This window comes from Pleurodeles waltl, chromosome 7 (assembly GCF_031143425.1).
Source record: "Pleurodeles waltl isolate 20211129_DDA chromosome 7, aPleWal1.hap1.20221129, whole genome shotgun sequence".
Lineage (NCBI taxonomy): Eukaryota > Metazoa > Chordata > Amphibia > Caudata > Salamandridae > Pleurodeles > Pleurodeles waltl.
The window spans coordinates 611,475,786-611,498,238 of NC_090446.1; the positions used below are offsets into that span (position 1 = coordinate 611,475,786).

Here is a 22,453-nt window from a genome sequence, read left to right on the forward strand (position 1 = left end):
GATGGATGAGGCCTTATTTGACCCACCCCCTTCCCCCACCCAAACAACCGCCGCTGGAAAGGATTTGAGGTTTTTCAAGCAGAGTTTTCTCCAATTCTCCAACCTTCCATCCTACCTGGGTATAATCGATATACTTTTATATTATTGCCCCCACCCAGGTCTATAGAAGGGACTACTCCCCCCCCCCCCACCCTTTTTAGGCCCAGAAACCTCCGTACTCACCGATGGGTGCAGATTTAGGTGTGTCGATGCATAACCACCAAAATGGTATTTCTTTATGTGTGATCAAAAACCATGCTCTCCAATTACGGTTTGGCTTTTGAGGGAACTCCGCCCCACCGCGCCCCCAATAATGATTTTTTTATGTTTCGGAGTAGATCGCCCCCGCCCCCCATCATTTTTATGCCCCACTGCTCTCTCACTGACAAGTACTGGTACCCAAAATAAACGTGTCCATCACGAGCACATCTCACCCAAGCGTGTGATGCTGACGGTGTGTAGAGAAGGGGTGGGCTGCTAAGGGGCACGGGGTCTCCAAAGCGTGCAGGGTCACCCAGCACCACAGCTACGTGAAGGAGAAAAAGGTCACGGGAGGGGCTTCTCCATTCAGGGAGAGAAAGAAAAATGCAAGGAGGAATGGCGGGGCACCCTCTCCTCCCCCTCCCCCACCCAGGAAAGGCAGCTGGGAGGGGACCGCATCCTCCGGAGCTGATTGCTGCGACGCGGCTGATGAAACCCTGATTCCTCGCTCCTATAGGGCGGCCGAGCGCAGGGAGGGGGCGGGGGTCCAGGCACGGCGCGGATTATCCTCATCCCAACCTTCTCGGCATCGCGACAGGCAAGAGGAGCGTCTCCGCCAGAGAAGGGCCACCCGCGGACGGCAGAGGGCCAGTGATCGCCACCGGAGCACGTTCACAGCGGACAAGCAGCCAGCTGCCGAAACACAGCCAAGGACCAGCCTACCGGCCGCCACCCACCCCGGACGCCGTCCCACAGGCCCGCCGGACACCGGAGCCACCGTGCCAGGGGCGTAGAGGGGTCACCGGGGATGCTCTGACTGTTCGTGTCTTTGATTTCCCAGTTGTAGTCCCGGCTTCGAAGATCCCAGTCACGGTTTCTCTCTAGCGTCGCTGCAGGTGAGGATAGCGGCTCCCTTGCTGTTGGACAGACCGAGCGTGGGGGGATCACCCAAGCGTTATGGCAGTCCGGGGACCCTGGTGACAAGGGCGATGCTATATGGGGCACATGTCCCGAAGGGCCGAACTCTAAATGGGGTTCCTAGGTGAGCAATCCTAGAGGAAACCCAGGGGAGGCTGAACACTAGATGGAACCAGACCTTAAGGGGGATTGAAACCCTCATGGGGCCTACTGCCCAGGTCTAAAGAGGATCCGAAGCTGGAAGGCCAACCTTACAAATGCCATAGCCTTTCCGCAGGGCCACTGCAATTATGCAACAGGGGAGGAACCCATTATGCAACGGGGTTAACTAAATTATGTGGCAAGGAATGGCAAATTATGCGCCTTAACTCAACACATTTCATGATAGTATGCATTGTTTTTTCATCTTTTGACGCTGTTTGGGCAAATGTTTCATCTCATTAGTACTAGTTTAACATACAAACAGCAATAAGCAATAGAAAGTTGACCAGTCAACATTTGCAAAGGGTCTTTACATTGTCAAGAATTTAGTAACTTTTGGTCCGTTTGTGTTACAAGCAAACAATGTTGTTACAGTCTGCAGATTATGGAGCAGATGATGAATTATGTGGTGCATAAAGCAAATCCGTAAATATGGAGGAAATACTGCAGCTGTAGAACTGCATGTTTCAGTGGCTCTGTCTATAGGGGGCGAGTCATCTGGTACCAAGCCTAGCTGAGCACTGGGTTAAAACAGAGGGGCAAAGCCTGGATGTGGTCTAAATCTGTAAGAAGCCTTAATCAGGAGAACTCCAAGCTTAGCGGTGGCCAGGACTAAAGGGCTAATTTAACTAGAGGTCAGCAGACAGGAAACCACAGCAGGACTAGAGCATAATGCTGCCTAAGCATGGTCTCAAGCTTACCATGAACCATAACAAAGAAGCTTCCAAATCTAGAGGGAGAAGTGTAAGGAGAGTGGGAATAAGGTACTCAGGTCTAGGAATTGCCAGACGTAGACTGAGTCCAAAACTAAAGTGGCGCACACCTAGGCATCCTCCAAGCCTGAATGGTCCCAGGCCTACACCTGTGCATGCCTAAATGAGGCAGACGTACATGTTCCCAGGCCTAGAGAGGAAGGCCTGCTTGATGCTTAAGTCTAGAGTCTACTTATACCAGTTAAAGCCTCGAGGGGTCAGGTCAAGAGATGGGGCAAACCTAGAAGGTGTGCAGGCCTAGAGGATACACTGACCTAGAACTGGCAAACCTAGGGAGAGCTCAGTCGTATTAAACGTCAGATATGGGTCAGCAAGCTCTGTACAAAATCACATTATTATTATGAGTGAGGCCTGTACCTTCAGATGTACAATACTAAAGGCATCTGAAGGGTTCAGACCTGAAGTGGGCCCAGTGTTGAGGGTCTAACCTAAGGAAGGTACAAGGGTAGAGGGTGGGCGAGCCAAGTGATACCACTAGGCAAAAGGAACTCTAACCTACGAAAGGCTCACCCTAGATCAGGTCCCTCTTGAGAGGCCAGACGTGGAGGTGTCCTAGCGTAGACGGACCCCAAGGCTGGAAATTCCAAATCTGGGAGAGCCCTGGGATAAAGGTGATCCTCGTTGACAGGTGGCCCACCTAAGAGACATAGGGGTCAAACGCCTACAGGGGACCTATACAAAGAGCTGCTTATGCCTGAAGGGGGCACCAGCTCAGAAAGAGTCTGAGCACATGTGGACGGGGTACCCTGGGAGTATCTGAACCCACAGGGCTTGTTCCCAGTGCGACCCACGCATTAATGGGTCTAACAAAGGCAGTTTCTAGGCTTTGAGAGTCTGAGGCCCAGATGTCCGAAAACACAGACATAAAAACTTAAAGAAGTGAAATGCTATAAAGGCCGAAATGTTGATGTACCTAAGGGTTGGAGCCTGGTCTTCCAGGACCGGTGAGCCCATCACTGTCTCTCACTTGATGGTACCCGGCAAAGAGAGAGGTGAGCTTAGAGAGGCGACCCAGGGTAGTAAGAGCTGGGATTGAAGGGGACACCAGCACCTTACAGTGAAATGTCTACTAAATGTGAATGGAAGCAGAGGATGAAGGCAGTGTTTGTTGTCCATGGTCTAGACGAGTCCTCTAGGGTGAGCCCCCATCACGGGAGGCTATGAATGGGGCCAGGGGCCTGGAAGGCTCAGTGAGTCTAAAAGAGCTTTCGGTTTACGGGGCTGGGGTGCAGGGATAGAGGGTCAGTGGGGTACAGTTTCCCAAGCCTAGAGGTGGTGGAGCAGGGTTGGTGGGTTATCACTCTTGGATATGGATGGGCGCTGGGCGCTGGGGGTGGGGCTTGTGGGGGTCCTAGCATAGTCATTGCCGGTGCAGTGTGGATGCCACCGTGGCCACAGGCATCCTTTCCCATCCGATCCTACGCTTGTCCTTCCTCCGTCAGAGCAGGCACAGCCCTTGCTCCATTGACCGGGTGCCTCGGCAGGGCTTTAGCCCCCCTCCCCACCTCCTTCAGCTTCCTGCAAGGACTGAGGGGAGGTCGTGGGCTGAGAATGGAGTTTCTGGTTTCGTTTGGTTGGAGGGTTTATCGAAGGGCCCCGGGTGCGCCATGAGTGAGGGGGCTGCTTAGGCTGACGGGATCATCGGAGCATCGTCTGCGGGCAGTGACGTAACACAAAATGTTGCCTTCCCTGCAGAATGTGACGTGGAATCCCTGAGTCTCTTATCTCACAGATGTGTATTGGCCTTGGGCTGAATGGGGGCCCTTTGAAGGGTTGTCCTCACCCCCTTGCTCTGCAGGGGCTGGAAGGGCCTCCATTACGCCCCCGCTTCGTGGGTCAAAACAATAAATGGTGTCGGGGGGAGTTTAAGGTGTTCAGGGCCTCTGAGGGGGTCGTGACATCGAGTAATAGGGTCCGCTTTATTGTGAGCGATGCGTTTACCGTCGTGAGAGGTGGGGGGGGGGGGTCTGTGGACGTCAGGTGGGATTCTATTAATGGCTACACGCGCACGGGTTGTGTAGAGAGATTTCATCCCATGTTCTGAATGGAAACCCTCCACTGTCGGTTTCGTTAATGGCCGTTCACCAGAAATAGGTGCATGCAATTCAAAGCACGTTTTCAGGATTCCAAAGCAGGGTATTGGTAATTCTTGGCATATTTGAAGGATTCAGATCAGGATCTGTGACACTCATGAAATGTGTGGAGGATTCATGGCAAGTTCTGTAATGTTATAGTACTTGGAGCAAGGCAGGGCTGGTTGCGAGGCAGGGCTGATTGTTACAGAGTCAGAGCATGTACCATCAGACACTAAGAGCCAGTTTGAGAGGGTTCAGGATAGGGGGAGAAGAATTTGCGATGGATCTAAGGGCTTTTCTGAATGTTTTGGGGGGGTACATGACATAGTCTAGCGGATTTAGGGCTCATTTTAAACTCTTTGGGGAAGGATTTTGAGGGTGCAGGTAATTTTTAAGAGGATTCAGTGCGAGTACTGGTTGACTCATACACAATTTAGGAAAGCTGAGGACATGCTGTTAGATGCTCATGAGTTATTAGAGATTCACTGCAGATTCCGTGTCATCCAGAGCAGGGTGTAGTGGACTCATATGTAGTCCTGATAGTTTTAGGGCAGATTAAGAATATCTGAGCTTGCCCTGAGAGAGTCAATGAGTCCTGGGCATTCAGAAGGCAACCTGGGAGGGAAGTGGGCACATTCTTTTGGAATCTTGATGTGTTCTGATGCTGCAGTGCAAATTCTAAGAAACCTGACATATATTCTGAGTATTCATACAAGGTTTAGGGAGACATGAGTTGGGCTCTGCCGAACTCGGACAGAGTCTGAGGGACTCTGAGCAATTTCAGAGGTCTCCACCAATGGCACCTTAAAGTGCTGCTCAGATATTTAAAGCAAAATATCACGTCAGTATTTGACTTTCTGTCTCTTCCCTGGATGCTGCATCAAGCCTTCCCTTTTCTAGACCAAAGAACTAGTCATCAATGCAAATGTACTCTCAGTCCCAGAATAGGTTCAGACATCACTTCATCAGAGGTAGAAAAGTTTGGTACTAGCTACTGTGCCAACATATGAGGACAACTGATAAGAACCTTGGTGTGCCAAGTGTTACTTAAAGAGTGTCCTTACCAGACATCTGTCTATAGGAGAGATGATTGAGGAAATATAGGTGTAAGAGCTTAGAGGAGCAAGGGAAAACATAAGATCCCTTCATGCACAATGGCACAGAGTACATTTAGCTCTGGCTGCAGTCCAGCTGTGCCAGCACCTCACACAGTTGACACATTGGACCCCCTGTTACAGTTCAGTGAACAAACTTCAAGAGACCAGTGTCATGGTGTCCTGCACAGTTTAGTGGTTTTGGGTGATTAATTCCTCACTCTGATCAAATGGCTGCTCACCACTGGAGTTGTCCATGCAGAGTCCCCATGGCAGCAAATAAACAGCACATAATAGCCCAGTTAATCACATTAAAGGCATCTAAATGTGAATAAATGCAGGATAGGCCAGAGATTGTGAACCTCAGCACCCGTGGGTCACATCAATCGTGCAGCATGGGGATCAAAGGCATGGGGAAGGTAGGCAATTGCTCATTTACCCTACCTTTTAGGCCCCCTCCTGGAAAATTAACCTTCTCTTTAGCTCAAAGCTTCAAAGTTGTTTCAAACAAGGACTCTCAAAATATATCTTGTTCGGATCCCCAAAATCCTTAAGATTACACTGTGACAATAAGAGCCATCTCAGACTCCCCTCCTATAATTTCCCTGTCCCCTCTGACAAAGTGTCAAGGCCATCCATGCCTCTTGTAACAATACATTTCCAGAGCTGTAGGATACAGTGTCACTGCCTGTACTGACAGGTTACGACACTGCTTTCCTCTCCTAAAAACCTCCCACTTCATACTTTGCTTCATGTGCTGTCAAAGTATCTGGGACCACCAGGTGACTCTCTCTAGGGTTTGGCAGCAGAACCCCAGATGGCTTCTTGTTGGGTGAACAACAAAAGAGCCCCAAGATTTGTTTGTAGGAGTTTAATCCAACTCTCTTGGATATAGGGCAACTTCATTGTTTATGGCTTTCTACTGAGAACTAGAAATATGATTTGTTTGCATACAAGAAGTGCTTTTATCCAAAGAAACCCTTATATCCAGAGCACTGGCCTTTATTACCTATCATTGTTTCGCTAGGTTGAGGCCTAGCAGGCAGCTTTTATGAAACACATAAAGTCTCTCTAAATTGGACAGTCCCTTGCCTTTTCTACAGTGCATGATGATATTAAGGACAAATCTATATTTGGTGTATTAGTTCTCGACTACCAGAGATGCCTCTGGACATTACCTTTTTTGCCCCTGCTGGAAATGTATGCCCTCTTGATTACCAGATCTTTAATTTTGGCCTTAAATGTGGACTTCTTTCCAGGAAGACTGTTTTCCATAGCTTGCTGCAAAATAACTTGAAAATGTGCATGCCAGAGTGGCTGGACTCCAAACAAAACTTCCCCTTGAATTGGAGCTGGGCCCTTGTCCAGCTTACCAGAGGTGGAGAAGTACTGAGATCCTGTGGCGGTCCTTTGAGGATTACACTAGATGACCTTTTAAGACCTGTCAAGTGACTTCCTCAACTAGGTTGTGTGTGCTGCCCAATGAAATATCCCTGAACCAAACTCAGTTGAGTTTATTCTCCTGGGCCCTGACATGAAGTGTTGTTCTGCCTGAAGTAGGTGAAGTAGAGATGCTTCTTTGAGGAATGGATGGCACAAGTCTCAACCCACGACGAGCCCACCAGATGCTGTGAAGTTGCTCCAAGAACGGCAAAAAATAAGCAACGGCGGAGGACTGACCAAGTGGATCAAGAAAACTATAAAGTGCAAAAAAACAGCCCTACTTCCACCACTCGTTTGTGAAGCCCAAAACCAGTAGCCTGTCTTCTGGTTCTGGAAACTTGCAAAAAGTGGGACTCCTATATTGTGAACAGTCAGGTCCTTTACCTCTTTTAAAGCTCAGTAACAGGAAATGTCACTGCAGCAGAGGCAAGACGACCTGGGGGGCGGGTGTGGGGGGGTGAGAGGGCAGACTTTAAGTGATCAGAGATGATCCACAGATTCCCCAAACCCCTTATACATAACTGTGGGGGACAAGGCTCCTGATCTTCGGTGGAGTTGGAAAATATAGTGAAGGATAGTGCTGCAGTTGTAACCTGCCCTTTAATATCCATGTCTAGTATCGGAGCCAAAAGCTTGCTTGAGTAATGCAGGGAACACCCTAACAGCCATGCATATAGCCTGTAGGATTGGAGGTATGAATAAGTGACTGTGAGGTACCAAATCAGATGGTATTGCCTGGGCACCAGAAAACCTCAACTGTAATAGCTGGACCTCACTCAAACCTTCAAAGAAACTGATTTCCCATTGCTGCTTTTTTCAATGAGACTTTGTTGCAGTCAGTGGTACATAGCAAAGTGCATTGTTAGATCTCTTGCTACATTGATAATGACTGTGTAACACCATCTCAGAATATGAGATGGTTGGTGATGCCTGCCAATGCTTGAATGCGAGAAGAAACCCCAGGAAAAATTCACGTAATTTGGAAACTACTCAAAATGACAAGATATTATGTGTTTTTGGTGAAATCCATGTCCTACACATAACATGAATAGTGGGCAGAAGTAGGATTTTACGCTAAAAAGAACACAAAATTGTATTAGGTGAAGTTCCGTTCGGCACCACAAATCCAACATGGACATGAGACGGCATGTTACTTTACAAAAACATGAATTGTGTGTAACATACCTTAATGCCTCCTATGTTATTTTCATTCACGTTGCTCTCAATCTTCTGTGATAGGATTTTTTCCCAGACAAAATCTTGTTTACGTGATATGGCATAATGGTGTAATCTTGGGGATTACACATAGCAATTGGAATGAGAATTGCTGGAAGTTACATGAGATTACACTGGTGTAAAGGAAATTTCACCTGGCTTGGTAACAATTACGAGGTGAAAATAAGAAGCTGAATCTATATTCACTGTAGAATATCAACTACAACTGCATCTTCGAAGTGTATCTTTGCAAATGCAGATGTACTGTTCTTCACCACACATCTGCTTTCCTTGCGACATCAAGGGAAGTGTGGGATAAGAATAGTAAATCTTCACTTAGCTACGTAGGCCGCTCGACATTATCTTGATGGCATATTCGTTGACAATACTGTTGCAAATCGACATTAAAACATCACTATTGTTGGTCTACACCCTGCAGGATGTTAACATTATCCTATGTAGATTATGCTAATGGGAAATGTGGATGGTGTCCCACGATGTGAACCGTGTGGTCTTGAGTCCTCTATGTTGCATGTGTGGTAATCGTGTTGACAGTTGTTGTAGTCCAAGTGTATACTATAGATGAATTCGTTCTAAAAGCAGTGTGTCTCGCTGGCATTAGTTTTGATTGATTATGCTAAGCAGGTGTTTAGCCAACTTTCAAATCACCTCCCTAAATCTTACTGGGGCACATATGGATTCTCACTCAGACACTGATGGCAAGTGATCGCCTTGGCCATGTTTCTATCGTTGTAATAACGGTGTTGGGGCTCCGTCACCCCATGTAACACTTGTTGTTGAGACAACCCTAGGCAACCCTAGGCTCCTGCCTTGGAGCACCATGATTCACGCACCAATATTTTACGCGGGGCTCCATTCCTCAGCCCTCAAAGGCTCTGCAGGTATAATAGCTGCATATTTAAGACTAATCCCAATAGCCAAGGACACTATACTGACCACTAACCACGGGCTCCAGAGCTGCGTGCTGTCTGCCGTAAGATGCTTTAGTGCCTAGTCAGGGGCAGTGGGCGCTATAATAATGCAATTACACTATTACCTGGTGACCTCTTACATGCCCTCTCGGCATATGCTGCCTATTGGCAGTCGCTAAACACTTGGACACAGCTTTATCGCATCTAGTGCTCCCTGGTTCCTGAACAAACCCTCCCAGCACTAGAGTTACGCCCTTCCTGGTGCCCCTTATTTGTCATTGGTACCCCGCTAGAACAAAAGACATGTCACGCGGCCTTCCTTGCCCCCTTGCCCATTCATGCAACTCTGTGTGTGTTTTTTCCAGTGGAACCTGGTTCTCCTTCGGAGCCCGGGTGCAGAAGCCACACCTTATCTATGTTCCCCTATCGTCAGTGTGCCCGCTAGTGGTTGGTGCCCCCGTTATCTACTACAGTTCGGTTGGCACCCACAGCCTGTACCACAGTGTGCCTTACCGAGCGCCCCGACCCTCCCACGGTACGGAGCCGCGAGCGTTAACCTCCTGTGCGAGGCCCGCCTGATGCTCTTTTATTTACATAATTCTGCAGCTTTCAAGGGTTTAGCTGACGCTCCGCCGCTGAGGGCGGCCCTGCCCCGCACCCCCCCCCCCCCCTCCTTCGAAAGGAGGTCAGAGCTCTGATGCCAGGGGTGCCCACTGCCCGGGCGGGTGCTGTTGCCATCGGAGCGCTGGGCACAGACTGACCTCCTTTCGGAGACCCCGCCCTCCGTGTGTTGGGGTGAGCAGGGAGGGCGGGGGTGGTTGCGGAAGCTCTCGTGGAGGGAACGACGCGGAGGCGCGTGCTGACATCTGTAACCCTCCTGTCCCCCTCCCCAGCAGGCTCCTCGCCATGGACGTCTTCATGAAGGGCTTGTCCAAAGCCAAGGAGGGGGTGGTGGCCGCAGCCGAGAAGACGAAGCAGGGGGTCGCCGACGCCGCTGAGAAGACCAAGGAGGGCGTCATGTATGTGGGTAAGAGAACCACTCCTCAGACGCATTATTATTATTATTATTATTATTATTATTATTATTATTATTATTATTATTATTATTATTATTATTATTATTATTATTAATATATGGCTCTCTTGAAGTTGGAAGGCGGGGACAGTGGAGGGAGGTGTGCATTATTTGTGGTGTATACTTTTCGCCATGGCACAGTGTAAGGATGAAAATCAGGTGTACTATTTTTTATTTATGTATACTTTTATTCATGAATAAAAGAGCACTGTGTCATCGTACAGTTACTCCAGAGCGCTTTATTTATTGGGTTAGAAGAAACTGATACGGAATGGGCAGGTATTAGTCGTCCAATCAGATGTGACTCTTGGCCCCTACCGGGTACTGTATCAGCACCTCTTCTCGGTGCTGCTTGCTTCGTCCTGTGTGTTTCTCATTGGCTCGGCATTATAAGACCACTGAATACTATGCTTCGTGCTTTTCTGTTTCCCTTATTATGGGAGAGGTACACCAAACAACCAACCCCCACAGCTGAATAGGGTATCCCTCCTTACCTGGCTATAGGCATGCGGAAATCTGACGGCAGTAGTTTTTAGGCTTGAGTACAGGCCTTTTTTATCTGTTTAGGAAATACCCAGAAAGTCTGATCAGTCACAAAAAGGGGTTCACACAGTCCCCCAATTTAACTGTTTATGTGCGTATATGTATTGTGCTTGCGCACATTTAGTCACTATTTAGTTACTCAGCAGACAATGGTCATTCCTCACTATCTGTTGACGCAGCAGAATTGGGGAGCTTCTGTTATATTCACAGACATTACCACAAGATGGCAGCTTCCGCAGTATCCATGCCAATGTGGCCACCCGTGAGTCTGCGTCTTGGAGACCTTATTTATGATATTTCCTGCAGGTTTTGGGCTGGAGTATGAATGGACAGCTATTATTTTCTCCCATCTTTCCCACCTTCCACAGTAGGATGCCCTGGAAAAAGCCTGATAGAATAGCTTCTGCTCTGATTGGTTGAAAAACTTAGAAATTAAAACTGGGAAAAGGACTGTCCAGCCCTGGATTCCTGTCAGTGGCTTAGTTTCAGAGTAAGTACTAGCCCTCCAAAACAGTGCTCTGTACACACTACAATTTCACTAAAAGACTCCGCCAGGAGCTCCTTGGCAGCGCCAAGAGAGCCTTGGGTGATTTGCTCAACAGAAGTGCAATGATAACGATGATTCCGCTGCCAGTTTGAGGTAGCGCTGGAAGGACTGGGGCTCAGGCACGTGCACTTGTGAGCTGTGCTAAGACTGAAGGATTTACATCGGTACCTGGTGCTGCTAGACCTGCAGGAGAAGAGACACTAGTCTGCTGCGACGGAGCTGCCACTCACCCAAGCACCAGTTTAAGGCTCTGCTGAGACCACAAACTGTGTAGGGACGACTTTGTTGTCAGCTGTTAGGGACCCCCCCCCCCCCCATTTACCAGAATGTATTGACAACCAGGCATGAAACACACAAGCACTTTGATATCAGACTAGCCTCTTGAACCCCTATCCGGGTATCCCCTTCATTGTATGTGGTAGCTTGTAGACTCCAGTGCCCAGGACACACCCTGAGCTCCAGTCCGCTGCTTGCCAGTTTCTGAGCCGCCATTGCTTCCCTGCTGACTTTGGATCGCTTTGTTTCTCTTTGAGACGATCTCTGCGCCCTGGGCTGCACCACCTCAGTGACTTTGCTGACCCTTGCTCTTCCTCGAGTCAGGAGGACATTACAAGGATCAGGTCACTGTCTTGTTACTCAGTGTCAGAAGAAGAACAGCTGGTCCTCTGCCCTGGACCTATGTGATTGTAGTGCAGACACACACAGTGGCGCAAACTGGCTGTTTGCAGCTGAAGGTGCAGCCTAACCACAAACGTCTTGTACCTGGCATAGATTGGTTTGTGGAGTGCGGAGAGGTGCAAAAATGTTCGTGAGGAAGGCCCCTCCTACTCACTGATTCCCAGGCAGCTTGCTGGTGTCTGTGGGTTAGTAAGGATTTGGGAAATTTAAGATGATGTCAGTGTTCCTGAAACAAAGGGCAGAACTTCATGCATTTGAATTCATACTTTCTTGCCATTTAAATGTAAAACTTCTAAAAGAAGCCCCATCTTACCTTTTTACAAGTTTTGGAAAAAATCTTAAAGCTTTCAGCACCAGTATACTCTTGCAGATGATAAGGCACTTTATATTTTTTTATTATTCTTAAGTTGTATTGCTTATAAGGCTTCCTGCAAACCATTTGTGATGCTTGCATGAATACAACATTCTTAACAGGTGCTCATCTGCTAAACTAACACAAACATGCGGTCAATTTAACAATTGTCTTCACGGAAATCCTTTGTTTTAACAGGTTTTTAGGTGGACAGTACAGTTTTTTTTATGCAAGGGACATGGATTTGAAAAAGTAATCAATAATTTTATATAAATTAGTTTGATGTCACGCTGGTTTTCTCAGGAGTATTTTATGCTAGCGTCCCCCAGTTGCCTGCCAGTTTCACCCTGCCCCTCAACCTACTCCTTTACTCTCTCTTCCCACTACCCCGGCAGATGATGGGTCGCTGGAGCAATTTCTACCAAGTGTCAACAATCTGACTCCATTTTGAATAAGAGGGGCGCTGAAGTTCAATATTGAGGAGGCAAAAAGGGAGGTCTGTGGCTCCCGCTACAGTGGTGCATTCTCAAAGATTTCTGGAGCCCTGAGCAAGGCATATTTTGGGACCCCGTTCCTAACTAAGTTTGAATTTATCACCCTCTTCCGTGCTAATTGTAGTACAAAAACAGTGGAATTATTTCTTTCCCAGGACATCACAAATCCATAGGATGACGCTGGGCAAAGAGAGACCGAGGTAGAGGTGGGCAGAGAGAAGATGAGAGGTTCAGATATAGACAGAGGGGAGCTAGAGAGATAAAGTTTATTTTCCCAGGGGCCCCTTGGAAAATAGAGGCCCATGGCAATTGCCCGCTTTACCCATTACTTAAAGTGACACTGCACCACAGGCCTAGTACTGGGAGCACAGGTCAGAGTCCAGGTCTGTCTACAGGGCTATGACTAAGCCTCTGTCCTGGCCCAGTGAGGGATACTGCAGGTTAAGCCTGGGGTGTATTAGCAGAGCTCTGAGAAAAGGTCTGTCCTGGCGTAATATGGGGAGCTGCAGATAAAGACGAAGGTGTTTTCAGGGTTTGATGTGTCTCTCTGTACTGGATTGGTGCTTGGTGCTGCAGGACAGGATTGAGGTGCTTAATACAGAGTTTTCAGGGAGTCTCTGTACTGGCGTTGTGGAAGGTGCTGTAGGTTAGGATTGGTGTGTATCTGTCAAAGTTCGATCTCTGTATTGGAGTATTGAAGGGCGCGGCACAGGGCCAGGCAGGCCTTTTATTCCATCGGGCATGCCTCTTGCGGTGTGCGCCCCCTGGAGGCTGGTTTTGAAAGCCCAGAGACGCTGCTGGTGCCTTTGTCACTTTCCCCAGCTCCCAGAGGTTAATTCCAGCAGGCATAAGGAGGCTTAGAAACAGAAAACAAGTGAGAAGGAAGGTAGAGAGTAGAGAAAAGGCGATCAGAGAGGGAGAAGAGAGAGGAGAGAGGGGGAGAGAGAGAGAATGGGTCAACGGAAAGAGAGAATGCACGAGGGGATGAAGGGGTTGGGCCTTTTTGCTAGGGCTGTTTTTGTTCCCCAGTCTGGCCTTGGTGCTGCAGGTCAGGAATGAGGTGTATTTGCAGAGGTGCATTTGGTTCTCGGCACTGTAATACCTGGAGCTTCTTGCAAAGGGATTCAGATGCATTCACCGAGATGTGTGTGGCTGTCACTCCTGAGCACCAGAGGTGCTGAAGGTAAAGTTTAATCTGGTGATTTAATATTTCTGTGTGTGTCTCAATAAGGGAGAAGCAAAGGTCTGAACAGAGGTGCACTAGCAGGGCTGACTGTGTATGTAGGACTGAGTCTAGGGTCAGCAGTGTATGTGGTAGGTCAGAGTTGAAGTTCTCTTTCAGGCTTTTGTGACGATCTTAGTAGGGCAGGGGTCTAGTGTCCAAGCTACAGGCGGGGAACCTGAATTCCAATGCCTGCTTCCACGCTTGACTGAAAAGCATCTAATTCTGGACAATCATTCACTCACCATGTGCATAAAACTGTAACTAGAGTGTGGTGAAATCGTAAATGTACGTAATTGTTCAATTACAATATATGTAAGCCCCCTTAGTTATTTAATGTTCTGTTGCTTCTGATCTACGTTTGTGTAGTATAAACACCATTAAATACACAGTAGAATGGCAGAAAGATTGAGGTGCACTGGATGATCTCTTTATGAAGAACAGTTACTGACAAAAGCGAAGAGAGATCTGCTTCCCTCCAGTGAAGAAGTAAAGCGCTCTTCACCGGTCCTGCATCAAGAGTATCTGAGTCCTGCTTTGGTTGCGATCAGAGACTAGATTCTCTTTCAGAACTTGGCAGAGAAGCTCTGCTTGAGGCTCAGTTGCTGAACATGAGTTTCTGTAATGGCGATGATTGTTTTGAAGGTGGAGGAGAACTTGCTGCGAGACTACAATGCTTTCCATCCATCTCTAACTCTTTGTTGATGAAAATCCTCTGATGAAAATCCACTGAGTGATGGGTTTCCAAAAACCATGAACAATCACATCTTCCTCGCTACACTCACGAAGACTGCATGGTCTGCTGGGTTAAATGTAAACAGAAAAAAGAAACTCTAGACTTGTAAATGGTATCAGTTATAAATGTGTTTATAAATAAGTTGGAATGAGTCAATTTAGTATATACATTTTAAGACAAACATAAAACAAAAATCCTGCTGATTTGGTTAATTGCTGAGAAACAGGGACCTTAGACCAGCCAAGCCATGGAAAAGCCAAATTCAGCATACGAACAGGATGGGCATTCATACTAAGTCTTTGCAAGGGCGTTAGCGGAAAGCTATATACATAGTGAGTGCTCTAGGGTCCACAGGTCTCCCTCCATCTGGTTGTAGCAACTGAGCTTTCATCTTTATAAAGACAGTGGATCTTGTCCCTCCTTCCTATAGCGGAGGTAGAATCATGAAGCTAGGTTTACTTGGACGGGGTTTGTGTTTCTTTCTGTCTTACCTGCTGGTTTACACCCCAGTTTCTCCCTTCACTATTTTTTCATGCTTATGTTGGGGTGCTAGGATCAGATAGTAGGGTGTGGGGGGAAGGTGTGAGAATCTGTACCACACACAATACAGTATACATGGCCTTAAACAGAAATGTTTAACAAAAGACCAAGCAATGGGTGAACACGCTGCACTCTACAAAAAGCCAGTAACACAACATAGCATCTTCTCAACCGCTGCTTAGGCCCACCCCTGAGGTGCACACCTAGTCCAAATGAAAAACCTGTTTCATATGAGTGGGCAGTGACATCCAGAAGCAAAGGATGTACAAATAAAACCAACGTTTATGTAGTAAGTAGTGAATTCCTCCTTTCTATCTCTCTCTTCTTCTCTTTCTCCCCACTCCTTTCTCTCTTCCCCTCTCCTTTTCTTTTCTCTCCATTTCCTTCCTACTATTTCATAACTCTCTGTCTTTCTTTCTCTTTTCTTTCTCTCTTTTCTCTTTCCCTCTCTCTTCTTCCCACTCCCACCCTCTATTTTTCCCTCTCTTCCTTTAATATTGCTGGGGCAGTCTTGTTCTCAAGAGCGGTTGTAGGGAAGAGCGAAGACAGAGAAGAGGAGACAATCAATAAATAACGTTGCCCTGTGAACTCTACAAATATGTTCAGGTCTCACCCCAGCTCCTAATAATAATGCTTAAAAACACACATAGGATTCTCTACACTGCGATAAATATTGTTGGAGCACTGCTATGGACCGTGTTTGTGAGCGGATACGGGGGATACTTTTGAGTCTTGTTTGCTTTAGATGGTAGGTGTGGTGTGTGCATGTATGTATGTGTATTTGTTTAAATGTTGCTATGTGCCTGTGTACATATATGTTTACATTTATGTTTGTACTATGTATGTGTCTGGCCTAGTATCCTTCCTTAAAATACATTTTCTCTTCCTGGAAGTCATTTCTGGTGTCAGGAAACACCAAATACTTCTGATGCCACCAGCACAAGGGATTTATTTGTGGCTCAGTTATGTCTATTTCTGACATAATGTTGGCACTGGCATAATAATGGTAAACTGTGACATATTCTGAGCATCAATGAATTAATTATGGCATAATGGCAGAAGATATACTCTCCATGTCATGAGTATGGTTTTCCTAAGTGTGGCCATCTATCACACAATTGTGGCCATTTTGGAATAATAATTCCAGTGGCTGACATGGTGTGGGGATTCTCAGCACTATGGTGAACAGCAACAGCATAGTTGTAGCTCTGACATAATAGTGGGCATTCTTAACAAAATTGCATCTTGGGCCTTATGGTGAGCATCCCCAGCACGAGATGGGAAAACTTGGGCAGATGGGGCAGGCTCTGTCTCTGAGACACATTTTTACCGAGGAAAACACAAAACGACATTTGGAGTCCATGCATGAAATTTTATTTTTCAGGCACAAAATGGAGGTAGTTTTATTTTCAGAAAAATACATTATTTTTTAGTGTATTAACCTAACATGAAAAGTGCATATTTGACAGAAAAACATGTATTGGGAGAAACTGACATGATGATGTTTGAAGACATAATTATTGAAATCCCGAAACAAAATTAAGCTGCTCTTTCAATGATGGTTCAGACAGAGTTAGTGAGATTTATAGCTTTAAGTATTTCCTTGGTGTCAGTGGGCACTTCCTGTGGTGGATAATATTTCTTGTGTTGGGGTGGTTGGTGTTTTACTACAGTATTGAATATGAAATGTCATCCAGCCAAAGTACTGTAGCCCGAATATAGACTACTGAAACATTATGCAGTTTAAGTAGTTTTTTTATTTACATACTTAAATACACATCTATTTGTCTTAAAGATATACATCTTCATGATTTGTACATGCAGATGTATAGATCACGGTATGTAGATGTGAAGTTTAGAATACTAAATCTATACCTCCCTATATTTGTATGCATGATATTGTATTAGTCATTGTTTTGGATAGGATATTTTTTGCATCACTCAGTTTTGTGATATAAATCTGGGTAACTACTATTAGTAATCCTGCCAGGTGTGGTCATTATTTTGATTGTCGCAGATTTTCGGATGTGATCACTACTGCAACAGTTGTCAAAGTTATTAGTAGTTCAGTACTCTTTTCATTGATTAGAAGTAGCTCTTGTTATAGCAAAGAGTGGAGACCTGGTGTGACTAAAAGAGGGAAATGTACAATTACTCAAAATGACATTCTTTATGAACAGTTTACAGTTCATTAATCCACTAAATAAAATGCTGAGTAGGTAAATAAATAAAGGTTGGTGATAACCAGTACTGCAATCGAGCTCTCTGGGCATGAATGGCGGAGGAGCAAAGACCAAGATCGGCCGTTGACCTGGGGTCCTAATACCCCATAGGCATTCCCTCCATACCAAGAGAGTCACTGCTGAAACATTGCTATTTCTCACCTCCTGGACCATGATTTCAGGAGTAGTTCTGGCTAGTTTGTGGCAATTGGAATGGATAATAGTGTGTACCATACAGTGCTGCTGGCATTAGATCATGGAAGGATCACAACTGCCAGTGCCCAGCCTTATTGTGCTGCTACCATGACTGGGAACAAGCTTATAAAAACTGTGCCTTCATGTGGACAAAAAAAAAACCTTTGTTTCTTATGCTCCACTGGATGACCTAATACATGCCAACCAGTTGTTGCATTCTTTCTAAAATTCAGATTTAAAACTGGATGTTCTGAACCTATCTCTGCTTGAGTCGCCCAGGGTTGGAAGGCAATGGCCATTGGACTACATTAGTTTCCTTTTTTGTTGGCCTTAAAGCTGAATATTATTGTTATGCTTGACTGAATCATAGGTTTCAGATGACCACGCCTGTGGACTACCTGGTGCTTAAGAATGTTCTGCTAATGCTTTGAGCAATAATAATACGGTTCTGGATATTGGAGTACTGGGCTTTTAGTGACTGTTTAATTATGCTGGCTATGGGTGATGTTCTACGTTTATTGATTGTGGTGGATGGTGTACAAGCTCTGGATGTGGGTTGATCTGTGATTTTTAGCTGTAGCTGAAGTCATAGTGGCACTGACTATGACGGGTAGTGTAAGGAATTGAATATGGTTTGATATTTGAGTGGTAGCTGTAGTAAATGCTATTGGGATGCAGGTTGTGGTGGTAGTAAAAAACTGCAGCTTTTGGTCACTGAATGAGTGCTAGCTGTGATGGATGGTGTATGAACTGTAGCTGTTGTTTACTGTATGAGTGCTGGCTGTGACCGATGATGAAGGAACTGTGGCTGTGGGTTGCTATATGAGCGCTAACTGTGATGAGTGGTATAGTGACTGCGGCTGCAGTTTCCTTTATGAGTGCTAGCTGAGATGGACGGTGTTGGAGCAGTAGCTTTTGGCTGCTTTATGAGTTCTGGCTGTGATGGATGGTGTCAGAGGTGTCGCTGTGGTTTGCTGTAGGAGTGGCTGTGGGTTTCGGTATGGGTGCTGGCTGTGATGCATGGTTTAAGAGCTCTAGCTGTTGGTTGTGTGTGGTTTATCTGAAGGATTCTGTAGGAGCTGTGGATGTTGGTTGCAGTATGTCTGCTGTCCGTGATGGACGCATAAGAGCTGTAGGTGTCAGCTTCTGTATAAATGTTGGCTATGATGGAGGGTGTAGGACATGTAGCTGTTGGTTCAGGTATGAGTGCTGGCTCTGATGGATAATGCTGGAGCTGTGGCTGCGGCTTACTGTATGAGTGCTGGCTTTGATGCATACTTTGGACCTGTATCTGTTGGTTGTAGTATGTGTGCTGGCTGTAATGGATAGTGTAGAGCTGCAGATGTTGGTTGCTGTATTAGAGCACTCTGTCATGGGTAATGTAGAAGATGTGAATGTTGACTGCAGTATGCGTACTGCCTGCGGGTAATGCTCTACAAGTCTTGCTGTGGTGGAAGTTGTGGGACCTCTAGCTGTGGTGATGGGGTGAAGCACACTTTTCAACTACAGAGCACAACCACTTCTTATTTTCCACCAATAGCTTTTTAAATAATAAATAACTTTCATTCGAGTTTTTAAAATGTCACTCCTGTTTATGTAGCCTCAAACATCTGTTTCTGTGAAGAAAACCTTTTCTCATGGCAGTTCATAAAAGAACCTTCTAATTGGACCAAAGTGAATCCCTTTCTTTTTTAGGAAATGTTTGAGTTACGTGATCGAATGTTGTATCAAGTGGAGAGCATGCCCCTGACATATGTCTGTATTACTTGGAGATTACGAGTTCAAATGCAAGGAGACTACAGACTCTTATATTTTTTTCTGTAAGAATTGTGTTGTTTCTTAAATCAGACATTTTGTCCACCATTTTGCCAAGTATAGCTCTTTTTCCCTGGGTTGGTTTTATGTTGCCTCCATTGAAAGTTTAGGATTCAAAATACCAGCAGGAATAGGGCAACTGCTCACACTATAGCAGAGACGAGTTCGAAATGAGAAACATGCACTCTCCCAAGACAAATAAAATCAACTTTCTCAACCTTAAGTTTAGCCTTTAATGAAAAAGTAAGGAATTTTCTGTAATTATTCAGGATGGACGACAGCAGTGCGTTCCTCCTGGGACAGAGTTGTGTGTAATGCACTGAAAGCGATCTGAGAATGTTACAGGGCAGTTCAATCCAAAATTCCAGCTCCAATTGGGGCCACATCCCCTCATGCAAAAGTGAGATTTAAGCTTCCAGAAATCTGTTCTAGCTGGTGCGGGAGGAAGTCACCAGCTGACTCCCTGTTCCAGATTAGCTTCCCACTACTAGAGTGAAACAGCTTAATCTCTAATTTCCTCTGTTGTTGCACTTTCCCCTGGCACAGGTGCAGTTGGGAACTTGGAGCCTGATTACGATCTTGGTGGATGGGATGCTCTCTAACAAACATGATGGATATTCCGCCCGCCATTATACAAGATCCGTAGGATATAATGGCACTTGTAATACGGCGGATGGGATATCCGTCATGTTTGTGGCAGAGTATCCCGCCCACCAAAGTTGTAATCAGGCCCCACATGTGAATCCTGGTACAAAACCACTGGAACCAGTCTATACTTGTCTTACTTCAGTCATCGACAGTCCATGTTTATGGCTTTCATTCTCATACCTCACTGCTGGGAGACCCAGTAAGGGGCGAGGGTCATGTCTCAGGAGGGAGGTTCGGTAGATTGCCATGCACTTGTATTGTGTTGTAATATTTAGATAGCACTTACTACATCTATGTGAGGTGCAGAAACGCTTGCCTACATGGATAGCACTCTACACTGTGTAGGGTGTGTGGTTTGAAGTTTGTTGTCTTTCTTTTGATCCTGTGTGACTTCTGTGTTTTGCGTGTTGATCAGTGAGGTGCTGTTATTTTGCTATAGGATGCAGCGCTTAGCAGTGTGATGTATACAGAAGTGTGAGAAACAGGTGCACAGTTTATGGTTTTCAGTAACCAGGCAGTTTTGAGAAGCTCTGCAGGTCCCTTTTTGATATCTGGTATGTTCATAGCCCACTTAAATGGTTACTGCATTGAGTCCTCCATTCTGAGATATTTTGTTTACTGTTAAAGGTCCTGAGCAAGCATACGTTAAAGGGAGAAATGGTGGAGAGATCTGCTGGGATGGGCTTTATTAATATCCTTCCATATCTGATTGTCATTGTGATATGTCATGAAGCAGCTGTATTATGTAGTTGGTGTGGACCTGCAGCGGTGGACTAAATTAAAACCCTCCCTTAGCGACATGCAGCATACCTCTTCAGTTATTCAAAGTCTATTCAGTTGGTGATGAGTAGTTTATTTCCTGTGGAGTGGTGCATGCCCTTAGAAGTTTTGCCTTATGTGAATGCAGGTGTGTTAATCAGTAAAAGGGAATTATTATGCAGCCTTTATGAACAGCAACTGCTGAGTGTTATGATATTACTATTAGTGTGGGTTATATACGGTTTTTGCATTGTTATTGCATTTATAAAGCACTTACTACCTCATACTTGGTGTTGTAGCACTGTACACCAGGCAGCACATAGCTCGGGAACCCAGGGTTAGTATTTTTCTTTTTGGTTAGTGTTGGGTATTGGCATTAGTCTTGCTCTCTTAAGAAAAGCATACAATGATTTACTCCAGCTTCTATGTGGTAGACTAAATTAAAAATAGTTAACTACGATCTTTAGTGGGAGGTGGGGTATGTGAATTTACGACTTGGTTGGTAGTTGTAATAGGTCAACTACAGAAGGTTAATTATTGTTAGAATCCAGAGTAAGACTTTTAATACAGAGGTTGTGGTCTATGAAATGAGATGTGTGTAATCTGGAAAGGTATAATAATGGGGATTAAGGCTGAACATACTTGTGACTTGCAGTAGGCTGTGTTCAGAGAGAGGAGGCATGCAGAGGATGGAAAGGGAGGAGAGATTTGTTCGAAAGAAAAAACTGAGGTGACAATCAGGAGTTTTAAGTCGTGGTCAGTTTTCATGCAGGGAATTTAGGAATATTGTGGAAGCTTTATGAGATAGCATGTAAAACTGTAGAAGGAAACAACATTCATTATGTGCATGTATTACAATACTTCTGATCGCCATGAGAACCTAAGCACGCAACACCATCACCACTCACGGGTAAGTACAATTTAAAAAATATGGTTTCTTTTTCCCATAAAATCCGATGAAAGGAAAACAAAAACATTGGAATGTTGTATTTTAAATATTGGTGCTAGAGAGTCAGTTTTTATTCAGTTTGGGGACTGGACACTCTCGGTGCCTAGAGGCACAGCCAATCCCTGCCCTCACTGGGGTGCTCTACCACTTTATTCAGTTCTTATTATCGACCTGCACTAGTATTGTGTCTGGATGACTACCATAAATACGTAAGTATATATTTACTATACTTAGCTCCACATCTACATGTCTTGACTGTCTACATTGTCAACATACGCAGAGGCGAAGTTCAAAATAGTAAATTTCCACTCCCTGAAATGTACACACCTCGAGGACATGTTGGTGTTCGGTATTCTTGTTATGGGACTATTTCTTTTTCCGACTTGGAGAGGCGCAGATCAGTCTTGCGCTGAGACAAAATACAAACAATTCGGCATCCTTTGTACTCTGCCCCCTTCGCCCCACCCACCCGAGGAACTCTGCACATGAGCAGACAGGGGGTTAGTAGCCTTGTCTCGCCCAACCCCCTCCAGGTGCTGTCTCCGTTGTTCTTTTCTCCGTCGGTCACTCCTCCTTGGCACGGACTTGAGAAATGAACATCATCGTCTGTCAGACGTAAATTAAAAGGCAATGGACTGAACGCTGACCCGAATCATTCGAACAATCAATCACGCCAAGTGAGCAAGCAGCACGGAAGGGAGGGCAGGGAGCACAGCGAGTGAGTGTGAGCACGGGCAGGGCAACCGAGCAGGCAGCAAGAGGAGTTAAACGCGGCATGAGCGCAGGC

General features: G+C 45.8%; 1 protein-coding gene across 2 annotated transcripts in view; it reads left to right on the top strand.

The window, feature by feature from the left end:
- The first annotated feature begins 437 nt into the window (after window positions 1-437).
- SNCB (synuclein beta) overlaps window positions 438-22,453 on the top strand; it is a 95,529-nt gene continuing 73,513 nt past the window's right edge. Inside the window, exons 1-2 of one of the 2 annotated variants that reach the window (XM_069244561.1) lie at window positions 438-1,136; window positions 9,785-9,918. In XM_069244561.1, the coding sequence (XP_069100662.1) occupies window positions 9,798-9,918 (121 nt within the window). In that variant the 5' untranslated portion in view covers window positions 438-1,136; window positions 9,785-9,797. The remainder of the gene's footprint in view (window positions 1,137-9,784; window positions 9,919-22,453) is intronic. The other variant, XM_069244562.1, reaches the window with a different exon arrangement.